This window comes from Peromyscus eremicus, chromosome 6 (assembly GCF_949786415.1).
Source record: "Peromyscus eremicus chromosome 6, PerEre_H2_v1, whole genome shotgun sequence".
NCBI lineage: Eukaryota > Metazoa > Chordata > Mammalia > Rodentia > Cricetidae > Peromyscus > Peromyscus eremicus.
The window spans coordinates 275763-295840 of NC_081421.1; the positions used below are offsets into that span (position 1 = coordinate 275763).

At 42.9% G+C, this 20078-nt stretch overlaps 1 protein-coding gene across 1 annotated transcript in view; it reads right to left on the reverse strand.

Annotated features, from left to right (window-relative positions):
- The window catches only part of Tm4sf4 (transmembrane 4 L six family member 4), a 60676-nt gene that overhangs the window by 8126 nt on the left and 32472 nt on the right, over nucleotides 1-20078 (reverse strand). Inside the window, exons 2-4 of the mRNA XM_059265099.1 lie at nucleotides 15739-16009; nucleotides 14992-15081; nucleotides 5991-6127 (exon numbers count right to left, since the gene is read on the reverse strand). Of these exons, the coding sequence (XP_059121082.1) occupies nucleotides 5991-6127; nucleotides 14992-15081; nucleotides 15739-15912 (401 nt within the window). The 5' untranslated portion in view covers nucleotides 15913-16009. The remainder of the gene's footprint in view (nucleotides 1-5990; nucleotides 6128-14991; nucleotides 15082-15738; nucleotides 16010-20078) is intronic.

Below are 20078 nucleotides of genomic sequence, written 5' to 3' on the forward strand. Positions count from 1 at the left end.
CCAAAAAGCTTCTGTAAGGACACCATCAATAAGACAAAACAGCAGTCCATAGAATGGGAAAAGATCTTTACCAACCCCACTTCTGACATAAGGGTGATGTCCAAAATATATAAAGAATTCAAGAAACTAGGCATCAAAAAACCAAATAATCCGATTAAAAATGAGATATAGATCTAAATAGAGAATTCTCAGTAGAGGAATCTCAAATGGCCAAGAAACACTTAAAGAAATGTTCAACATCCTTAGCCATCAGGGAAAGGCAAATCAAAATGACTCTAAGATTCCATCTTACACCTGTCAGAATGGCTAAGATCAAAAACACAAGTGACAGCTCATGTTTGTGAGGATGTGGAGCAAAGGGAACACTCCCCCACTGCTGGTAGGAGTGCAAACTTGTACAGCCACTTTGGAAACCGATATGGCAGTTTCTCAGAAAATTGGGAATTGATTTACCTCAAGACCCAGCTATACCACTCTTGGACATAAACCTAAAGGATGCTCCATCATACCATAAGGATGCCTGCTCAACGATGTTCATAGTAGCATTATTCCTAATTGCCAGATACTGGAAACAATCTAGATGTTTCTCAACCAAAGAATGGATAAAGAAAATCTGGTATATTTTTACAATGGAGTATTACTCAGTTCTTAAAAACAAGGACATTAGGAAATTTTCTGGCAAATAGATGAAACTAGAATCATCCTGAGTGAGGCAGCCCAGACCCAGAAAGACATTCACTCATGTATTAATCCATAAGTGGATTTAGCTGTAAAGTAAAAGATAACCATCTTACAATTCACAGACCCAGAGAAACTAAGTAACAAGGAGGGCTCAAGGTGGGACGTTTCATTCTACCTGGGAAGGGGAAATAGAATAGATTTCATGGGTGGTCTGGGGTGGTGGTGGTGTAGATGGGAACAGGAGGGATCAGGTTGAGGGGGTGGAGAAGGAGAGTACTGAAAGAGATTACTGGAAAAGGGGGGCATTTTAGGGTGAGGTAGAAACCTAATGCAGTGGAAACTCCCAGGAATCTACAAGGGTGACCCCAACTAAAATTCCTAGCAATAGGGGACACGTAATCTGAACTGGCTATCTCCTGTGACCATGCAAGACTTTCAGAGGAGGGACTGGGACACCAACCCAGCCACATAACCTTCAACCTACAATTTGTCCTGCCTACAAGATGTGCTGCGGTAAAGGTGGTGCAGAAATTGTGGGAGTGGCCAACTGAAGACTGATCCAGCCTGACACTCATGACAGGAGAGGGAGCCCACCTCTGACCCTGCCTGGAGGACTGAGACCCAGAGGTTAGATAGCCCAGAGACCTAGGATAGAACCAAACATGACTGGAAAAAAAATCAATGTAATGATGCCTAACGATATATTCTACTGTACTCAAAGATTGGTGCCTAGCCCAATGGTCATCAGAAAGGCTTCACCCCGCAACTGATGTAAACAGATGTAGGGACCCACAGCCAAACATGAGGTGGATCTCAGGATATCTTGAGGAAGAGGGGAAGGAATGATTGTAGGAGCCAGAATAGTCAAGGACACCACAAGAAAACCTACAGAATCAACTAACTTGAGTTAATAGGGACTCAGGGAGACTGAACTGATAATCAGGGAGCCTGCAAGGGACTGACCTAGGCACTCTGCATGTATGTTACAGTTGTGTAGCTTGGTCTTCTTGTGGGTCTCCTAACAGTGGAAACAGGGGCTGTCTCTAACTCTGTTACCTGCATTGGGAACCTATTCCTCACACTGGGTTGCCTTGTTCAGCCTTAATATGAGGGGCAGTGCCTAGTCTTACTGCAGCTTAGTATGCCATGTTTGCTTGATATCCATGAGAGGCCTGCCCTTTTTCTGAATAGAAATGCAGGAGGAATAGGGGAGCAGGGGGAGGTGTGGGGGGAAACTGGGAGGAGAGGAGGGAGGAGAAACTGTTGTCCGGGATTTAAAAAAAAAGGTAGTCTATAACTGGAGACAGAACCCAGGGTTTAGCACATGCTAGGCACTGTCACTGAGCTACGTCCAGCCTCATTTTGTTCTTCGTTTAGAAATGGGACATTGTTCATGCCTTCACCTTTCATAAGTGCAGAGGCTGCAGTGGCTTGTTGTGCAGATTCTTACTTCTCTGTGAACTGGATTTGAATAACGTTATCAGGCACATTGTAGGATTATTGAGAGGCTTACATGTGCTGGTAAGATTAAGGCTTTTACAGAAGCACATAGCAAGCAACCAATAAACACGTCATTATTTTACTTAGTCTATGGAAAGAGCTTTGGCATTATTGTGGTTTCAGATGAAGCTAGGCTTAAAGCTAGACTTCCTGCTTACTAGGTAGATGTTCCTTACTAAATTAGCTACTTTTCCTTGGCATCAGTGTTGCTATCTGTGACATAATGAGAATTCAGACATAATACACCTCCTTCATAGCACTACATTTCCTTTATGTCAAGCACTCATCTGTCTGTAGTTATTCCTGTCTTCACAGTTTTTTTTTTGTTTATTTTGAGGCAGGGTCTCTCTATGTAGTCCTGGCTATCCTGGAACTGGCTACATAGATGAGGCTGGCCTTGAACTCATGGAGATCCTCCTCCTCTGCATTCTGAGTGCTGGGATTGAAGGCATGCGCCCTCACATCCAGCCTCATCTTTACCGTTCTTAAATGTAGTGACTACAAAGATTAAAACTGTACAATATTTTGCAGACACGCTTTTGTAAAGAGCGTAAGATGCTAAGGTGGAATAATTGGCCCATGGTGGCTAGGCTTGTGGGATGCCTGCCTCTCACCACATCCTCAGACTTTTGTCTCTCCACAGCTCTCAGGTTCATAGAGATCCAGTGAACAGGTACAGTTTGAATGCTGTGTAACCTCTGGAGGAGAGGGTCTTGGATTTTCCGTGGACCTGGCAACTCACTGTGTGTCCACACCTGTGAGGCAAAGGGAGCTGAGGAAGGAGATGGGGACCCCTTGTGAGGCTAAGGCAGTGCCACCTCTTCAGGAGAAGCTCAGACTTCTCCTCCTGTGCTCAGGCAGGGATTCAGGAGTCGATGCAGCAGGGAGTAAGAGTGGGTTGGCCCTCCTGTGCTCCAGGCTTCCCTCTCCCTAAGCCCTGCCCTCACATGCTGCCACTATCTGCCCATTTGCTCTTCTTCTCTTTAGGATCATACACCCCCAAGGGAAGAGTACACGTCTCTACGACATTTGTTCCCACGCCCAGCACAGCGAGCGTTCAGTGTGTGAGTGGCTGTCATTGAGCCGGTCTTGACTGGCACTGGGGGTCCAGATCTTTCCTGTCACGAGGAGGTGTTGCCTGACATGCATTGCCTGCATACAGGTAACCTTCGGTAAGTATTCACTAAGGGAATGAACATACCTACTCTGGAGATTAGGAAGTTGAAGCTAATAAATGGAGGTGTGTGGATTTGATTTAGGTCTGCAAAATTCTTAAGCTAGTTCTTTTACCATTACACAAAGCTATATTTGAGAAGTTATAGAAATATGATTATTTATGAAACTCACAGGAATTGTAGAAGTGATTTAAGCCTATTATGCTACCATATTCTCACTGGAGCCTATGGGGTAGACTCAGTTGTCACCTCAGTTCCACAGAAGACATGAGAGATATGTGGCAATAACCTTGATTATGATGCAGTAGTCTTAATTAAGATTCCAGGAAGAATATTTAATTGTATTTGGTTCTGGATCCAGCCACCATGTGGAAGTCTGTGCCCTATACTCAGCTCTTGCATAGAGCAGAAGAGGAGCAATTAAAAGTGTCCTGTGTGGGTACCTCTCCCCTGCAACTGAACATTTGCATCCAGTGCTCTTCCCCCTGCATCCTCCTCAGTGACTAAGGCCAAAGCTTTAGGGTGGCCCAGAGTCTCAGACAGGAAGAGTTGGGTGAAAGAAAGTTCTACTCAAAGGAACACGAAGCAGAACTGTTTCCTAGCAGTTCTCTTTCTCCTAGGATACTTCTCTAGTTCCTGAGAAACTGTGAATTTTACGTTCCAAGCTGGGATCACAGAGGCCCCCTTGGGAACACTAGCCACTTCCCCTCACTCCTAATCCTGGGTAATTTCTTCTTGTACGGTGAACAGAGATGGGAGAATTCCAAAATCTTGTCCCATCCAATAAGGTTGGCTCTATGCTGTTTTCATTCTGAAACTATCACCTGACCCTGTTGGGAGGTGACTTGTCACTGTGAGAAACAGAGTGACATCAGATGAGAGCACACATAAGGGTAACCGGCCAGAAGCAGCTGGGAGGGGAATGGTGGAGAACAGGCCTCCTTCGAAGCACGGGTACACAGCACTCTCAAACATGGTTTCCTGTTTTTACCTCAGTCGACATTTCTGGTGTTATCTACAGGGGCAATGGTCACTCTTCTGACCTTGTCATTGATTCCATTCCATCCCAAGCAGGGCATGAGTTTACCTATTCTAGGGGAGTGTGAGCGGTCTTTCCCGTCAGAACCTCTGGGCTACTGTATTGCTTTGGAGTGGTGCTTTGCCCCATTGTGTTTCCTTCTCTGCCCTTTGTCTTTGAAGGCTGATTGACATTAAGTGCATGGAGGGCAATGTTATTCACACAGCAGAACACAACAGGAAGCTATGGTTGACACTGCAAGACAGTGTTGATGGAAGTAATAGCAGAAGGGTCCTTCAGAAAGACATAACCCACTGCTTTCCTGACACCTACTAGAGGAGAGACTGAGCGACTGACAAAACACCTCAAGAGAAGGCTCAGCGTGCTGGTGTCTGAATTCTATGTTCCTCAATCCAACCCTATGGTGTTGGCGTCTCAACAGTTCACTCACTGCAAGGTATGAGGGCTTTCCATAGTAAACAAAACAAAACAACAAAAAAACCATCTTGGAGTCACCGCATATGATGTGCAGATGACAGACCTGTGCTTGTTTAGTTGTGAGAATAGGATTGGGGTACTTGCTGCCTGTAAACACACCAAGACCATCAGGTCAGAGCCAGTGCCTCCCCAGTCTGAAGACAGTTCTCGAAAGTTTCTAAGGATCTTATTGTAAATGAACAAACAGTAGTTTAAGTTAATACAGTCATCCCTCTGCATGTTCAGGTACCACATATGTAAAGTTGATCATAAATAACTGATAAAATTGCATCCATAATGAACATGTCATTGTTCTCCAAGCAAAATGGTGTATCAGCTGTTTGCATAGTATTTACATTGCATCAAGTATTATAAACAATATGCAAATACTGTTACAAGTCTGTGCAAGGTGCTTGTGCATCAATCACTACAGATGTCCTGGAGCCTCCGAAGATGCTGAAGGACAGCTGTTTATTGGTATACCACATAGTTATTTTTAATGGACCCATTCTCTATGTGCTAGAAGATGCAGCAGCCATATTTCTTGACCCCCAAGGATGTTCAGCCACTGTGCAAAATAGAGGGTCTGAGACAATGAACAAATGAGAAGTGGTCCAAGCTTCTCAGACGACAGGGTGTCATTATCTAACAGAACATCTGCCACAATAGAAATGTTCTATATTTTTGCTATTTAGCACAGTATCTACAAGCCACAAGCACCTAGTGAGTACTTGAAATACGGCTGTGTAATTGTGGAATTTAATTAAATATTGTAGAATTCATGTATTCTGCTGAGACTGTCACTATGGTATTCTATGTGGCAGGAAGATTCTGCTTATGCTACTGAAGACTAGGAATCTAGATGTTCTACACTCTGGTCCCAGGCACACCCTTTGAGGACAAAAATATTAAATACATCTGCTAGTGTTTGGTTGTGAGTTGCGACACAACAAATTTTCTCTGAAAGCTAAGGTGGACTCTTCTAGTTATTTCTCTTGTGTTTGTCAAAAGGACAATCAGAGGTGAGATCTATACAAGTTCTCTTAAACTCAGAGTCATCTTTGCTTTGAGGGGCAACATGTTAAGAGTACATAGCAAAGGGACCATGACATCATGTTCATTGTACAGGGGAGGCTTACCCATTGTGGAAGGGGTATCCCCATGTGCTGTTGCTCATGAGGCATTTAGGACCCTTGTTGATGGAGACAGCGGAGACGATAAATGAGTATCCAGCACCCAAGAATCCAATCACAGCAAACAGTGTGGAGGTGAACATCTGAAAGGGAGAAGAGGCACCAAAGTTCTTAGGCTGTGTGGAGATTGCTTCTGCTTGGTTACACTGCTCAGCAAACCTGCCCAGCCTGATACTAAACATGATGACCATAGGGTAGGAGTCATTTGTGATTACAGGTGGACTTATAGCTCTCTCAGATGAAACTTTGTGTCATATTCCCTTTATTACTCCACTCCCATCTTTTCACTTACTGATTAATTGAGGAATGCAACAAAGTCTGTACCTCCAGATCAATGTATATATATATATATATAACATACATCACATATATCATATCTATATATAATATATACCACATATATATATATATCATATTCATATATATGAGAATAAAATCTACAGGACCAATATGTAAGGCCAAGCTGTTACAGGAGAAAAGCATCTTGGGATTAGTAACAAAGTTAAAATTTTTCTGGTCAAATGTCCTGTGTGGCACATAGATCTTGCTTATGCTGCTGAAGACTAGGAGTCTAGAGGGTCTCCACTCTGGCTGGTCCTAGGTACACTCCCTGAGGACAAAAAGATGCGATACCATCTTCCTTCTTTATGATGGCGGCTCTTAAAATATCTGAAGGCCGCCTTGACAGTGCTTCACCTGTTGACAGTTTTCTCTTCTATGTTAAGCAACCTCAACAACTCCAGTTCAAGATATTTTTACATAAAAGAGATTAATTAGTAGTATAGATAGGGTAAGATGGTTTTGCGGTAATAATATCAAAATTGACTTTTAGAATGCAAATGACAGAAGCAATTCTGGAGGCCATTCAGGCTAATTCCTGTTTAAGGATAAAATGTTTAGGATTAGAGATATGTAGAACTTCTTCAGCCTCCTTCTAAATAGTAATTAGAAATAGCATGGGTGTAGTGGGTCACATCTTTAATCTCAGCACTCAGAGGCAGAGGCAAGGAGGACTTTGTGAGTTCAAGACAAGCCTGCTCTATGTTATAAGTTGCAGGATATCCAGAGCTATACAGTGAGGCCCTCTTTCAAAATAAAGGGAACTATGTGTGTCCAAACAGACATGAAGGAGATTTTAATCTGTTAATGGCACATAGTGTATATAGTAACAAAACCACTAATATCAAAGAAACATGAATATGTTTAAAAATAAGTGACTGGGATAAACATTCCAGCTTAAAAGATGTCAAATTTGTTTTCTACTCCACACTATGTATATAAACGTGTTAACTGTGTGTATATAAGTGCATGTTTGTGCATTAATGTTGGTAGGTGGTTTTTGTCGGATGCTTTGTTCTGGTTGTTTCCTTTTGGGAAAATAAGACAATTCTGTACTCGGTTTTCCTTTTTTCTTGAAGTATTTATGGTCTTACTGAATCTGTGAGTTTGGTTCTGTGAACCCCTGTGAGATCCTGTTGGGTGCATGGGAGCTTATTTAACTGGCTTCTTGTCTGCCTTTGTGGCTTCTCCATGCCACCTCCAACAAAATCGCTGTTCTGTCACACACAGCTAGGTTATTTAACTCTAGGAATGAAGAGAATGTTCAGCATGGCGAGTGAAATCTTAAATTCAGGGCAGTTTTTTCTTATATTGCCTCATCTTCTTTTAGACAAAGACGTAGGATGGTCTGGAAAAACTTGCTGACATGTGCTAGATTGCATTCTCTTTGAGATAGACTGGATTCTCTCCCAGAAAAATAGATTCTATGTTAAAGGGTCCCTCACATCTTCAAACTAGCTGAGAGCCTTCAGAAGCCATACTTTCTTCTACAAAGATGGTTAAGTATTTTTAGAGTTATATTTTAATAATTTTGAAGACCTCAGATACCACTTGGTGCAACCATCCCAACTCTACCTAATAAAAATAGCTTGACTTGATGAGAGCCTTCTGTGCAGATGTGTGGAATGTTTATCCTTTCAAATGCCTGTGACATGGCTGTTATCATCTATACTTCCCCCACAACAAACTGAGATAGATAAAAATCAAGATAATAAATATTAAAGTAGTGGAGCTGCTTGCTTCCAAAGCCTAGTCTTCATTTTTTTTCAACAAGGTCTCATGTAGCTCATGATTCTCTTAAGTCCCTAGGTAGGTGAGGATGACCTTGAACTTCCAATCCTCCTGCCTCCACCTCCTAAGTACTGAGCCCATTCATAGTCAAGTCACACATTTAGAAGGTGGCAGAGCTACATTAAGAATCCAAATTTCCTTCCTCCTAGTCCAGTGCCTTCTACCTACTACCCATTCAAATGTGTAACACACCCACACCCTTACATCTCCACACTCCATGGCTACCAATGTGGGACACTGTATTATTTTCAAGTTTTCTTGTGAATGAAATTGATTTTCTCACAGACATAAAACAAAATAAAATTGAAATAGCTTTCTGCTTACTTGATACCACATCTTACTATTCAATGTGTTAGTATAAAAGCACTTCTGCTAACATTTCATGCATTGGCTGTTTTAATATTTTTTGAACCCTTTAATATAATGAATTTACTTTAAAACCAGGGAATGTTATTTTACATATTTTTGAAAACTGGACACAATGATGCATACCTATAATTCATGATCCTGGAGGTGGAGGCAGGAGGATCAGAAATTCAAGGTCATACTTGGCTATATGTCAAGTTTAAAGCAGCCTGGGATACATAAGAACCTGTCTAGAAAAAAAAAGGTAAAGGTTATTTTGAGAGGGTGTTCATATATAATTTTCACCTAGACTATAAGAGGATAATGGCAAAGAGTGAGTACAGAGGTAAACACATCCCCATTTATGGAAATGAGAAGTCAGATTAACAAAAACTATCAACAAGGGAATGGTGTTCCCTTTTATCAAACTGTAACCCTTTGAACTTCTCCTAGACCACCTCTGACTAATATTAATTTCATATATAATGTGAATGTCCTAGCTTAAAGAAAATAAAGAAGATATTAACTTTAGCCTTGTACTTTGTTTAATTTTACATATTTAAGATGTTATCATTCCAACATTGTAATTAGAATAAAATATGTGTCTTTTTTGTATCAGTTCTTTGGAATATGGTCGTATTTTGCATAGATCAGGCACTCCCCACTTCCTCAGTAGACATGTGGCTGCTGTGTTGAAAAAACTTCATCTAGGTCATTTGAAATTTTTGGCAGTAAAATGTTTTAAAATTCATCGATCTGGTATTTGCTGACTTCATGGCAATACTTCCTCTCAAGAATGAAGGAAATGTGACACAGAGAGAAATGTAGTCATTCTTAAGTGAATAGATTGGGCTTTATTTTGCTATACAGTGTATCTGAAAAAGAATGGGGCATGGGGTTACACTTTTAGAGGAGAGTGGTGTGTTCTGTTTTTGAGTTCCAGTTTGAAATACCCCACCTTAAAAAGAAATAAAACAAGCACTCTAATTTTCATAATCTTCTAGAGCAGACAAATCACATCATGTTGCTTTAATTCATATCACATAGAAAAGTCCTAAAAAGTTGTCAAGTTCACTATTTGGGTACATTATCTTTTTTATTTTTATACAAGGCCTCACTATGTAGACAAGGCTGGCCTAGAACTCACAGAGACCCACCTGCATCTACTTCTCTATGCTGGGATAAAAGGCTAGCGCCACCACATCCAGCCAGATATGATCTGTCTTAAAACCAGCATAGGTTAAGTCCCATTTATCACAGGTTTTATGATAAAAACTTCTGCCGGGCAGTGGTGGTGCAAGCCTTTGGTCCCAGCACTCGGGAGGCAGAGGCAGGCGGATCTCTGTGAGTTCGAGGCTAGCCTGGTCTACAGAGCAAGATCCAGGAAAGGCGCAAAGCTACACAGAGAAACCCTGTCTCGAAAAACCAAAAACCAAAAACCAAAACCAAAACAAACAAACAAACCAAAACCAAAAACCACCAACAACAAAAACATGAATAGGCAAAAGACTGGGTACAGCTTCTGAGGTGGCATCTGAGGTGGCGCCTCTTGAGAGCAGCTCTGTCTGCCAGGTTTGGGAGTCCAGAATGGGAACATCAATCCTAGCTTCTGCCCTGCAGTATGCTTTATCTCCCTGGAAGGACTAAATAGAAAAGAGGGACACTATTGTGTCATGGTATGAGTTACAGGTAGCAGGAGCTGGCTCTGGGTCCTGGTTTCTCCCACATGACCTTGAGAAGTTAATCATTCTGCCTCATTTCCTCTTCTATAAAATGAGGTTCAATAATAATAATTAATGAGTATGGGAACCTGTTCAGTAGTGACTAGTGATTCCTCTAGAAGAACCAGATATTTCTCAGGGTTAAGGTGAGAGTGAGCTATTAAATAATACCCAGCATTAATACTCACTGATAAGACACCAGGGATCTTTTGTGCTTATTCTCAGGAAAATTTCTGTGATGCTATAATACACTCAATACATGAATATTAGTGTATAATAATTTATTATTATTATGCTGTAATATTTTACTGTTGTGCCCTCACCTTCCTTTCTACAAATACAAAATGCAAAAGTCTAGGAAGAAAAACAGAAGTAAATGGATTTCCTCTTAGATGGTTGTTTCAGAAATACATTCTGCGGTCAAATGCTCTACCACTGAGCTGTCCCCCAGCAAATACACTCTGCAGTCAAATGCTCTACTGCTGAGCTATACCCCAACAAACACATTCTGTTCACACTGCTAAACATGCATGTACACATTGTATGCTGTAAAAGCTTTTCTTGAAACAGAGGATAAGAAAGTCCTGTAATCAGATAACTTATAATTCATGTCCACTTTATGACCTCCCTATCAGGGTCCTGGGTTTCTTCATTTATAAAATGAGGACTTTATTGTGTAGCCCAAAGGGCGTTTGTAAGGATTAAGCCTGAGAAAGTATAAAAATCTGCTCTCACCCCTCCTGGTATTCTTTACTTTATTCGCCCAGCAATTATTTCCCCTGAGTTTATACGTCTTTGACACTGAACACTCACTGGGGTTTCCGCTTCCTTTTTGTTACACTAATCTTTCTCTGATTCTGGTAATGTCTTTCTGAAAGTTAACAAATGTCATTTCCATGATTCAATTTGCAACAGGGCATTTTACTTTTTTTGTTTTGTTTTTTCTTTAAATTTTTAATATGCTGGGGACTAAACCTAGTGGCATATGCATGGTAGGTAAGCATTTTACTACTGAGTGTCATTCCTAGTCAAAGAAGATCATTTTTCAAAGGGTAGATAACAGTGAAAAATGTAGATCCACACTTTAACTTCTTACTTTATGATAACACATTCTTTAAAAGCATTGTGTTTCTTGAGTTTCCTCCAATTGACTGTTGGAAGAATAAAGAGCTAGGTATCCAGGATCTGTCTGAAGGGGGCAGTGGTGAGCTGAGCACAGGAAGACACACTGACTCAATTGCTCATAGATTGCCTTATGAGACCAAGATCTTTCTTCAAAAAGTCAACCCCATTGCCCTGCCTGGGTGTGGAAATCTGGATTTATTACCTGATAATGTTAAGAACGCTGAAATATCTGCCTTGCCCCCAGCTATCTCCTTTATCAATCTACTTTTCATCCCATCATTAAAGACGCTCAACTTTGAGTCAAGTCCAAAGTTTCTAAATGGCCCTTTACTAAAGTGAACGAGTTGATAAAATTAATGAGTTGTCCTACTGGGCCCTGAGAGGTCAACATTTTCCAAACATTAAAGAGAGTACAGGGGGCAGTGACCACACAGACAAGCAGTTAGAAGTCGCTGAGACTCTTAGGCATGGGAAGATGAGGGTGTGACCTAAAAACAAACCCAGGTCAGGGCTTCAAAGGCCACTCAGAACAGTACCTGCTCTTACTGTTTTTCCTGGCTCACATTAGCCTAATTTATCTGAGAGAGTTCAAACCTGTGGGCTGGGCTTCTCTCTCCTCCCCTTACAGGGGCCTGTTGGGGGTTAGAGATAAGAGAGAGAGAGAGAGAGAGAGAGAGAGAGAGAGAGAGAGAGAGAGAGAGAGAGAGAGAGAGAGAGAGGAAGAGGAGGGGGAGAGGGATAGGGAGGGAGGGAGACAAAGATAGAGAGACAGAAAGACAGAGATGGAGAGGCAGAGAGACAGAGAGAGACAGAGAGGGAGGAGGGAAGGAGGGAGACAGAGACAGACAGAGACAGAGAGGACAGAGAAACAGAGACTGCCTAACTCATTTTCTCAAATTTCACAATGCAACTATGATTTAGGTAATTTCAAGGATGTTTATAGGTTACAAATTCACTTTATCTCCCCAGCCACCCACCTTCTAATTCTTGCTTTTTATTACTGAAGGACAAGAATGGTGTAAGTTCAGTGAACATTTGGGGAATGTTCTAGAAAAACATAACAGTGCCAGTGGAGGTGGAGGAGACTGCCGCTCTGGCTTCTGCTGTGTTTGCTCATAGATCTTTCTACTGGCAGGGCTTCTCAGAGCTCCACAGACAATTGGGGTGTTGTTTACTTGTAAGGAAATGCCTTAAGTATCTACAAAAATAATTCAGATGTTTACCATCGTAGTATTTAAATGATGATGCAGCTGTGTGTGTGTGTGTGTGTGTTTCTGACAATATGTCTGTCTGTTAATTGCCTCACTTGGTGTCCCAGAGCCTCTGAACAGAAGGAGTATAGCTACAAAGCATGGGACTTGGACTATAAACACGGTCTTGGAGGGGGACTGGGACACTACCAGGTTCTAGCAAGCAACCAGTATGGAACCTTAGAGCCATGTCAGCACAGGCCATACCAACACAGGATAGGCTACGGTGGTGCTGTGAGGCAGTGATACTAGGCTAATTTTTTGTCATTTGAAAAGAAGTAAGACATACAGGTACATTTTGTGCTCTCATCATTGATTAAAGAACAAACCCATCCAAAACAAGAAACTGGGGTGCTGACTATCCAGCCACGGTGCCCTGGTCTCTAGTAGCTAAGGCTTGAAGCCTTGGTTTCCAGTCTGCACAGCTGGCGGATAGGGTGTGGCTATCCTCAACCCTCTCCAAGAGCAGATCCCAACTGGAGGCCTCAGGAACCCTGGTAGATGATATATATCGACCAGACAAAATATTTCAGAACAAGTTTGCTCAACTGTGCTGGGAACAACACGAATTTCTTGCTGTATTATTTACTTCATTTATATCTAATGAAATTAAAGTTTTGTATATAATACGTTGAGCACAGTTTCAGTTCTCACTGTAGTTATAGAGAAACCCTGAAGCACACAAGCAAGCCTGCACACCTCTCAGCCTGCACACCTATTTTTTTTAGCAGTCAGTCATCATCTAGTTCTGCCCAGCATCAGAAATGCAAAGACAGACTTCTAAGATATGGTTTTTCTTTATTTTCATCCAAATTCCTTAACTGCTATTTTTTTCAAACCTTCATCTCCAACTTATCTTTCAAAGTTGACAAATTATAAATGGTCCAATGAAAAAAATGAATTATATAGCACTTCTTTTATAGTTAATCATATGAAAATATTATCAAGTATATACAACATTTGACACAATTATACCAAATGAATAGTCATTTCTTACACTCTTCATAAATGATGATTTTTAAATGCTGAAATGACAATTTTCAGCACTTATGATTTTTAGAAGTGATATTTTATGAATGATATGATGTCATACAAAAAACGTCAGTGTATTATGCACAGAGCACAACGGTCTTTTGTGTGTGCTTGGTAAATAAATACCTTCTTTCTTGAATAAATGGACAGATGATGGCGAGAAAGAAATGTCAAGGTGGTTCTGTTTCAGAATGGGCTTTCAAGAATTTAAAGTGGGCTTAGGTGTCTCCTTGATGGGAATGTGAATCCTGGAAACCTGGAGCAGGAGCATCCTTTACTCTTCATCAAACCCAGGGGCTACCTTCATCATATTTTCCCTCATCATATACCCAAATGTTTAATAGTTTTTAAGCCAAGTGTTTTATTCACTTATATCACTATTTTGAAAGAGAAACTGAAATTGTTAGCAAACATGAACATAGCGTTATTCAATTTTAGTCACCCAATGTTGCTTGTGTTCCTAGAGCCTTGGATTGTTCTTCCTTTGTTAGAAGAGAGGTTTGAAGGTTTAGAAACAGAAAAGACTTATCCCCATCAAAAGAAGAGTTTCTTTCCTTTACAGAATGAAAACAACTGGAAGATAAGTGAGAGAAAACATTCTTTGTTGTTTGGACACACATATCTGTGTACCAGGGTTTGGTCCATATCTAGGGAATTCTGATCCCATCCAACCCGCTTATCTTATGGTTGGTGACTTGCCCAGTTGCAGAAATGGGACCTGACCTGCATGCCAGCATTCTTTCTGCTCCCCTGGGAACATCTATGCCTCCCTAGTCTCCAGTTGACCAACTAAAAGACGAATGGCCACATGAAGCAGGAGAGGAAGCTGAAATCCTGAGTCAGATTCTGGGTGTCTGAAAAATGCTGGGCCTCCAGAAATAGTGCCCTTGGCTGTGGTAAAGAAGGGAGCTTAGGGAGCGATTAGGGAGGGGAGATAACATCTTTTATCCTGCCCCAGGCCTCCTTTAATGATGAGGCAATTCAGAGCCAGAAGAAAGATACAATTTGTTCAAGTTCTCCTGGCTTCTTAGTGGCAAAGGGAAGCCTGTGGCCCCACCTCTGCCCTTTTTATGTGGCATCACCACCTCGGTTCTAAAGCTCTGACATTGCTGGGTACTTGTAAAACGCGATGTCTCTATACCTCTGAGGAGGAAGGTTGTGGAATTTAATATATTTATTCTTATTATTCTGTACCAGTGAGAATCAGAGCTTAATCCTGTACCCGACGTCCCAGGAGTCTTGGTTGGGGCTGGTCACTTGTTCGTCACACCCGTGCTGCCCAGCACAAGCCAGCAGTGAACCCCAGAGAGATTCTGGCGACTGACTGACCCCATAACAACTCACCGCAAATCGTTTCCCGCAGCCCTCATTGCCACAGCATCCACAGCAGTCATTGTTTTTCAGGCCCAGGAACACCAGCGCCGGGAAGATCATCTGTCAGCAAGAGAAGTGCTCAGAGTGTCTGGGGTGGAAGGGAAGCCCGAACTTCTTTCTGGCCAGTGAATACCTCAGATGTGCTCTCATGGCTCACGGGTAGATAGGTAGTTTTGAGTATGGGGGTTCCATTTGGCCTGACTGACCAACTTGTGTGAGGAGATTTTAAGAGCCGGCATCTCAAGTTTTCATTTAAAGGGTGGGTTAGGGCAAGGAAAAATCTTGGTGTCATACTACAACCTGGAGCTCCCACCCGTGTTGGAAACAAGGGGTAAAGAAACGGTGAGGTCTGGACTGAGAGCTAAGCATCAGCTCCTGCACCTCTGTGTTCTAACTCAGTCCATTTATAGAAAGCACTGTGTTTTGTTCATAATTCTTATTGGCACTGTTTTATTGGAGTAAAGCAATCAAGTGGCTGTTAGCTTGATTCTCTGGGCTCAAATGTCCTATGATGATTCCAGCCCAAGCTTGGGGATGAACCACTTTAATAAACCAAGGTGTCCCCAGCCACTAATAGGAAGGGGAAGCATATTAAGGCACTGCTTTTCAGTACATAAAGGTTGTTGGCTGCGGAATGGCATCCTAGGTACTAAGAACCGAATGGAAAAGGGTGGGAGCAGGGGAATTTTATGGGAAGATTAAGGTTTCTCTACTTACCAAGACTCCGCTCCCCAGGATTCCTCCGAAGTACCAGACCTCTTCTGAAAGGTGGTTGTTGTCATCTATCACCTTTCCTCCGGGGAAGAACAGCAGGATATTCGCCAGGAGGCCAAACACAGCCAGGGGAATGAGGGTGCCCCCCAGGCACTTGGCACAGCCCCCAGTGCACATGCTGGGGTGGCACAGTAAAGCACAGAGATCAAAGGCTCCTCACCACCTGCTTCACGGGTCTCCACAGAGGTTTTGGCAGCGCGTTTCAGTAGCTGTACTAGGTTCAATAAGAAATTTGGGACCAAGTGTCAGAGCTTTTTGAACTGTGTCCTTGGAGTCGATTCACTTCTCAGCTACAGCAGGCCCTCAAAGGCGATGGGCATTTATATCCCTGACCTGACGTCTTTTTTTTTTTCACCCCCATAAATGAGATTACGTTCTGTGCAATCGTTCAATTGTTTTGCCATGGTGACCAATAACCTCTGTTAATAATCCACCAGCACAGACAAGACACTCAAGTGGTTGCAACCGAAGAGAAGGCCGGGGCAGGCAGTGTGTAGCACTGTCCCTTTAATATCTCCATGTCCCTGCCCAAATAAAGACGTATTCCCCCAGGCACCGCATAAATCACTCTCATAATCCACTAACATCCTGATTAATGTTATGCCTCCCAAGCACTGAACGATCTGCCTGGTTCTTCTTTGGTCTTGTTCACAGAAAGCCTGAAACACAGGCTTATCCAGAAGGGCTTGTCTTCCTCAATACAAAAGTAATTGGATGGCCTAATTGAATAATGCTGAATTCAGGCCTGGGCTTTTTTAAAGGATAAAATCGGAACAGCTACTTATTCTATTGCCCGGCTGCTGTATTTCTTTACTTGTTTACTCAACTAGGTAATTAAATTCTGTCTCCTTCCCGACATGCCATGGAATTAGCAAAAACAGTTTTCCTAGTCGGGCTGTTTAGTTACTTTCATACAGGAATAGAAACCCGTGTCTAAATAGCAAGGCAAGTGAGTGCTAGATGAAGAAAGATGTGGACAGCAGAGGAGAGATGACGTGAGTCAACGGCAGTTACAATGTGGGGGAGGTAGAACAATCCATACTGGAAGTCTTATTAACTCCCAGGAGCACAATTCAGTTATTAGCTTGCTTTGTGTCACTTGAGATGTCTTAGCCACACTTCGAATAGTTCCACACAATGCATTGATGTGCCCTGGTACTGTGTGATGGAGCATTGACTTGCCCTGGTACTGTGCGATGGAGCATTGACTTGCCCTAGTACTGTGTGATGGAGCATTGACTTGCCCTGGTACAGTGTGATGGAACATTGACTTTTCCTGGTACTGTGTGATGGAATACTGACTTGCCCTGGTACTGTGTGATGGAGCATTGACTTGCCTTGGTACTGTGTGATGGAGCATTGACTTGCCCTGGTACAGTGTGATGGAACATTGACTTTTCCTGGTACTGTGTGATGGAATACTGACTTGCCCTGGTACTGTGTGATGGAGCATTGACTTGCCCTGGTACTGTGCAATGGAGCATTGACTTGCCCTAGTACTGTGTGATGGAGCATTGACTTGCCCTGGTACAGTGTGATGGAACATTGACTTTTCCTGGTACTGTGTGATGGAATATTGATTTGCCCTGGTACTGTGTGATGGAGCATTGACTTGCCTTGGTACTGTGTGATGGAGCATTGACTTGCCCTGGTACAGTGTGACAGAACATTGACTTTTCCTGGTACTGTGTGATGGAATACTGACTTGCCCTGGTACTGTGTGATGGGGCATTGACTTGCCCTGGTACTGTGTGATGGAGCATTTGAAAGGACCAAGCAGACGCCGTAACAGGCTGCTCAGTCTGCTCTCACAGATCAGGCCTCAATTTCAGTTTCCTGAGACTTGAGCAAGCAGTTTCTGGGAGGGCCATGAACAAAAGACATAGTCCTTGCAGTAGCTCCCTTTCTGCACGTACTCTGACTGCTCAAGGTTCAGCCAATTGCTTACTGTCTGGGACCCCTCACCAACTCACAGCTATGTGTATGAGTCAAGGACAGAGCCTGGGCCATTGAGTCAGTCCCCACAGTCAGAACGTGCTAGGCCAGCCAGCCTCCATGGCAGCTCAAGGGCAGAGCCTGGTGCTTGTCCAGGCCTGCCCCAGAATGATAACTGTAACCCCCAACCAGTAAATTCAAAAGTTACAAACCCTCACCCGATCATATGACACAAAGGCTTGTACCACCCTGCTTGTGGTTTTTCCCTTTAAAAATCTCTCACTTGGAGAGCTCAGGGCTGTCCTCCTCCACCCACTGTATTGGAATGTTGGACACGGACCAAGCCTGGGCTTGCTTGTTATCAGTAAACACTTGTGTGTTTTGCATGGGATATCAGCTCTGTGGTGGTCTTGCTGGGGGGTGGTCTCTCGACACCTGCACAACACGTTGACTTGCCCTGGTACTGTGTGATGGAGCATTGACTTGCCCTGGTATTGTATGATGGATCATTGACTTGCCCTGATACTGTGTGATGGAGCATTGACTTGCCCTGATACTGTGTGATGGAGCATTGACTTGCCCTGGTACTGTGTGATGGAGCATTGACTTGTCCTGGTACTGTGTGATGGAGCATTGACTTGCCCTGGTACTGTGTGATGGAGCATTGACTTGCCCTGGTACTGTGTGATGGAGCATTGACTTGTCCTGGTACTGTGTGATGGAGCATTATTGACTTGCCCTGGTACTGTGTGATGGAGCATTGGCTTGTCCTGGTACTGTGTGAAGGAACATTGACTTTTCCTAGTACTGTGTGGTAGAGCATTGACTTGTCCTGGTACTGTGTGATGGAGCAACTGAAGGACTGCAGGAAGGGAATGGGTCTTTCTAGTTCTTCACTGACAGTCTAGGAGTCAAAACTCAGGACAGTAAGTCTCTGGGACCACTGGCTAGGGAAGCTGGCTGTGGGAAGGATTGTTGAAGGGTAGATATTGAGGTTCCTTCAGAAGAGTCTAGGAAATGTGCCTTGATTGTTCTGTATATACACTGAGAGAACTCAGGGTCAGTGTGAGATAAAAAAAAAAACCAAAACAAAAACAACAACAACAACAAAAAAACCCACCAAGCAAACATAAAAGGAAAGGTTAACTGAAGATCTGCTAACTCTCAATTATAGATGAATACTTTTAATGCTCCCTACTACCCAGACTACCATGTTCCATCTAGCTCAAACATGCTTAGGGAATTCTTTAAAGTCATCCCAGTGGAAAAAGATGAACCAATGCTCTCTCTCTCTCTCTCTCTCTCTCTCTCTCTCTCTCTCTCTCTCTCTCTGTGTGTGTGTGTGTGTGTGTGTGTGTGTGTGTGTGTGTGTATGTGTGCCCATGTGGAAATCAAAGGAGGAAGCAGAGTGTCATGCTCTATCATTCTGCGTCTTATTCTCGTACCACAGGCTCTCTCTCTGAATATGAATCTGGAGTTCTCTGGTTTTTCTGCTAGGCCAGTTGTCCAGCAAGTCCCAGAGATCTATCTGTCTCCAGCAGTCTCAGTCACCTTTAGACCCAGCTCTGGATGATGGATTGATTGTGCTTCCCCTATCCCCCACCTCTGAGTGCTGGGGTTATTGGCACCAGTGGTCAAGCCAGGATTTTAGTTGGGTGTTGAGAATCTAAACCTAAACACATCTAAATCATGTGTCTACAGCAAGCAGTCCTACTCAGTTGCTAGACTCTTGCTTGAAGGTCTATTGTTTACTCTTTGTCCCAGTGGGATTTTAACAAAGAACGGTTGAGAAGACAGAACCCTACTCTGTAGCCAGTCCTCTGGGAAGACCTGACTCAGAAATCAGAGGAGATGATAGATTTAGAAGAAATGGAAGATACTGAGTGGGGAATTTTTGAAGGAAGAAAGGGAAAGAATGGTAAAACAGCAGTATTCTCCTGGGCCTCCCATGACAGGAGTTTTGATGACAGGGTCTTCTGCATCATGATGTCCAAGGGTTTCCTTCCATTAGATTGAGTCCTGAGCCAACAGAACAGGGGGTTCTCTGGCCTCTAGTACTGAAGGAGGTGAGCAAGGTGAAGCTGCTTAACTTGCTAAACCTCACCACACAACACACAGAGAACAGCCCATTCAGTTCAATGGAGGGAAGTCAATCAATATGTAATATGTCCCAGGATATATCCATCTATGTGCCCACATAGTAGCCTGCCCTTGAAAGCTAAGACTTGCTTTCTGCCTTGTACACAGTAAAATGCCCATTAGCAGCAAAGCAAGCAATATCTTTGGCTTGCTAGAATTCACTGAGCATATGGGAAAAGATGAGGAGGGATTCCACACATTTGCATTCA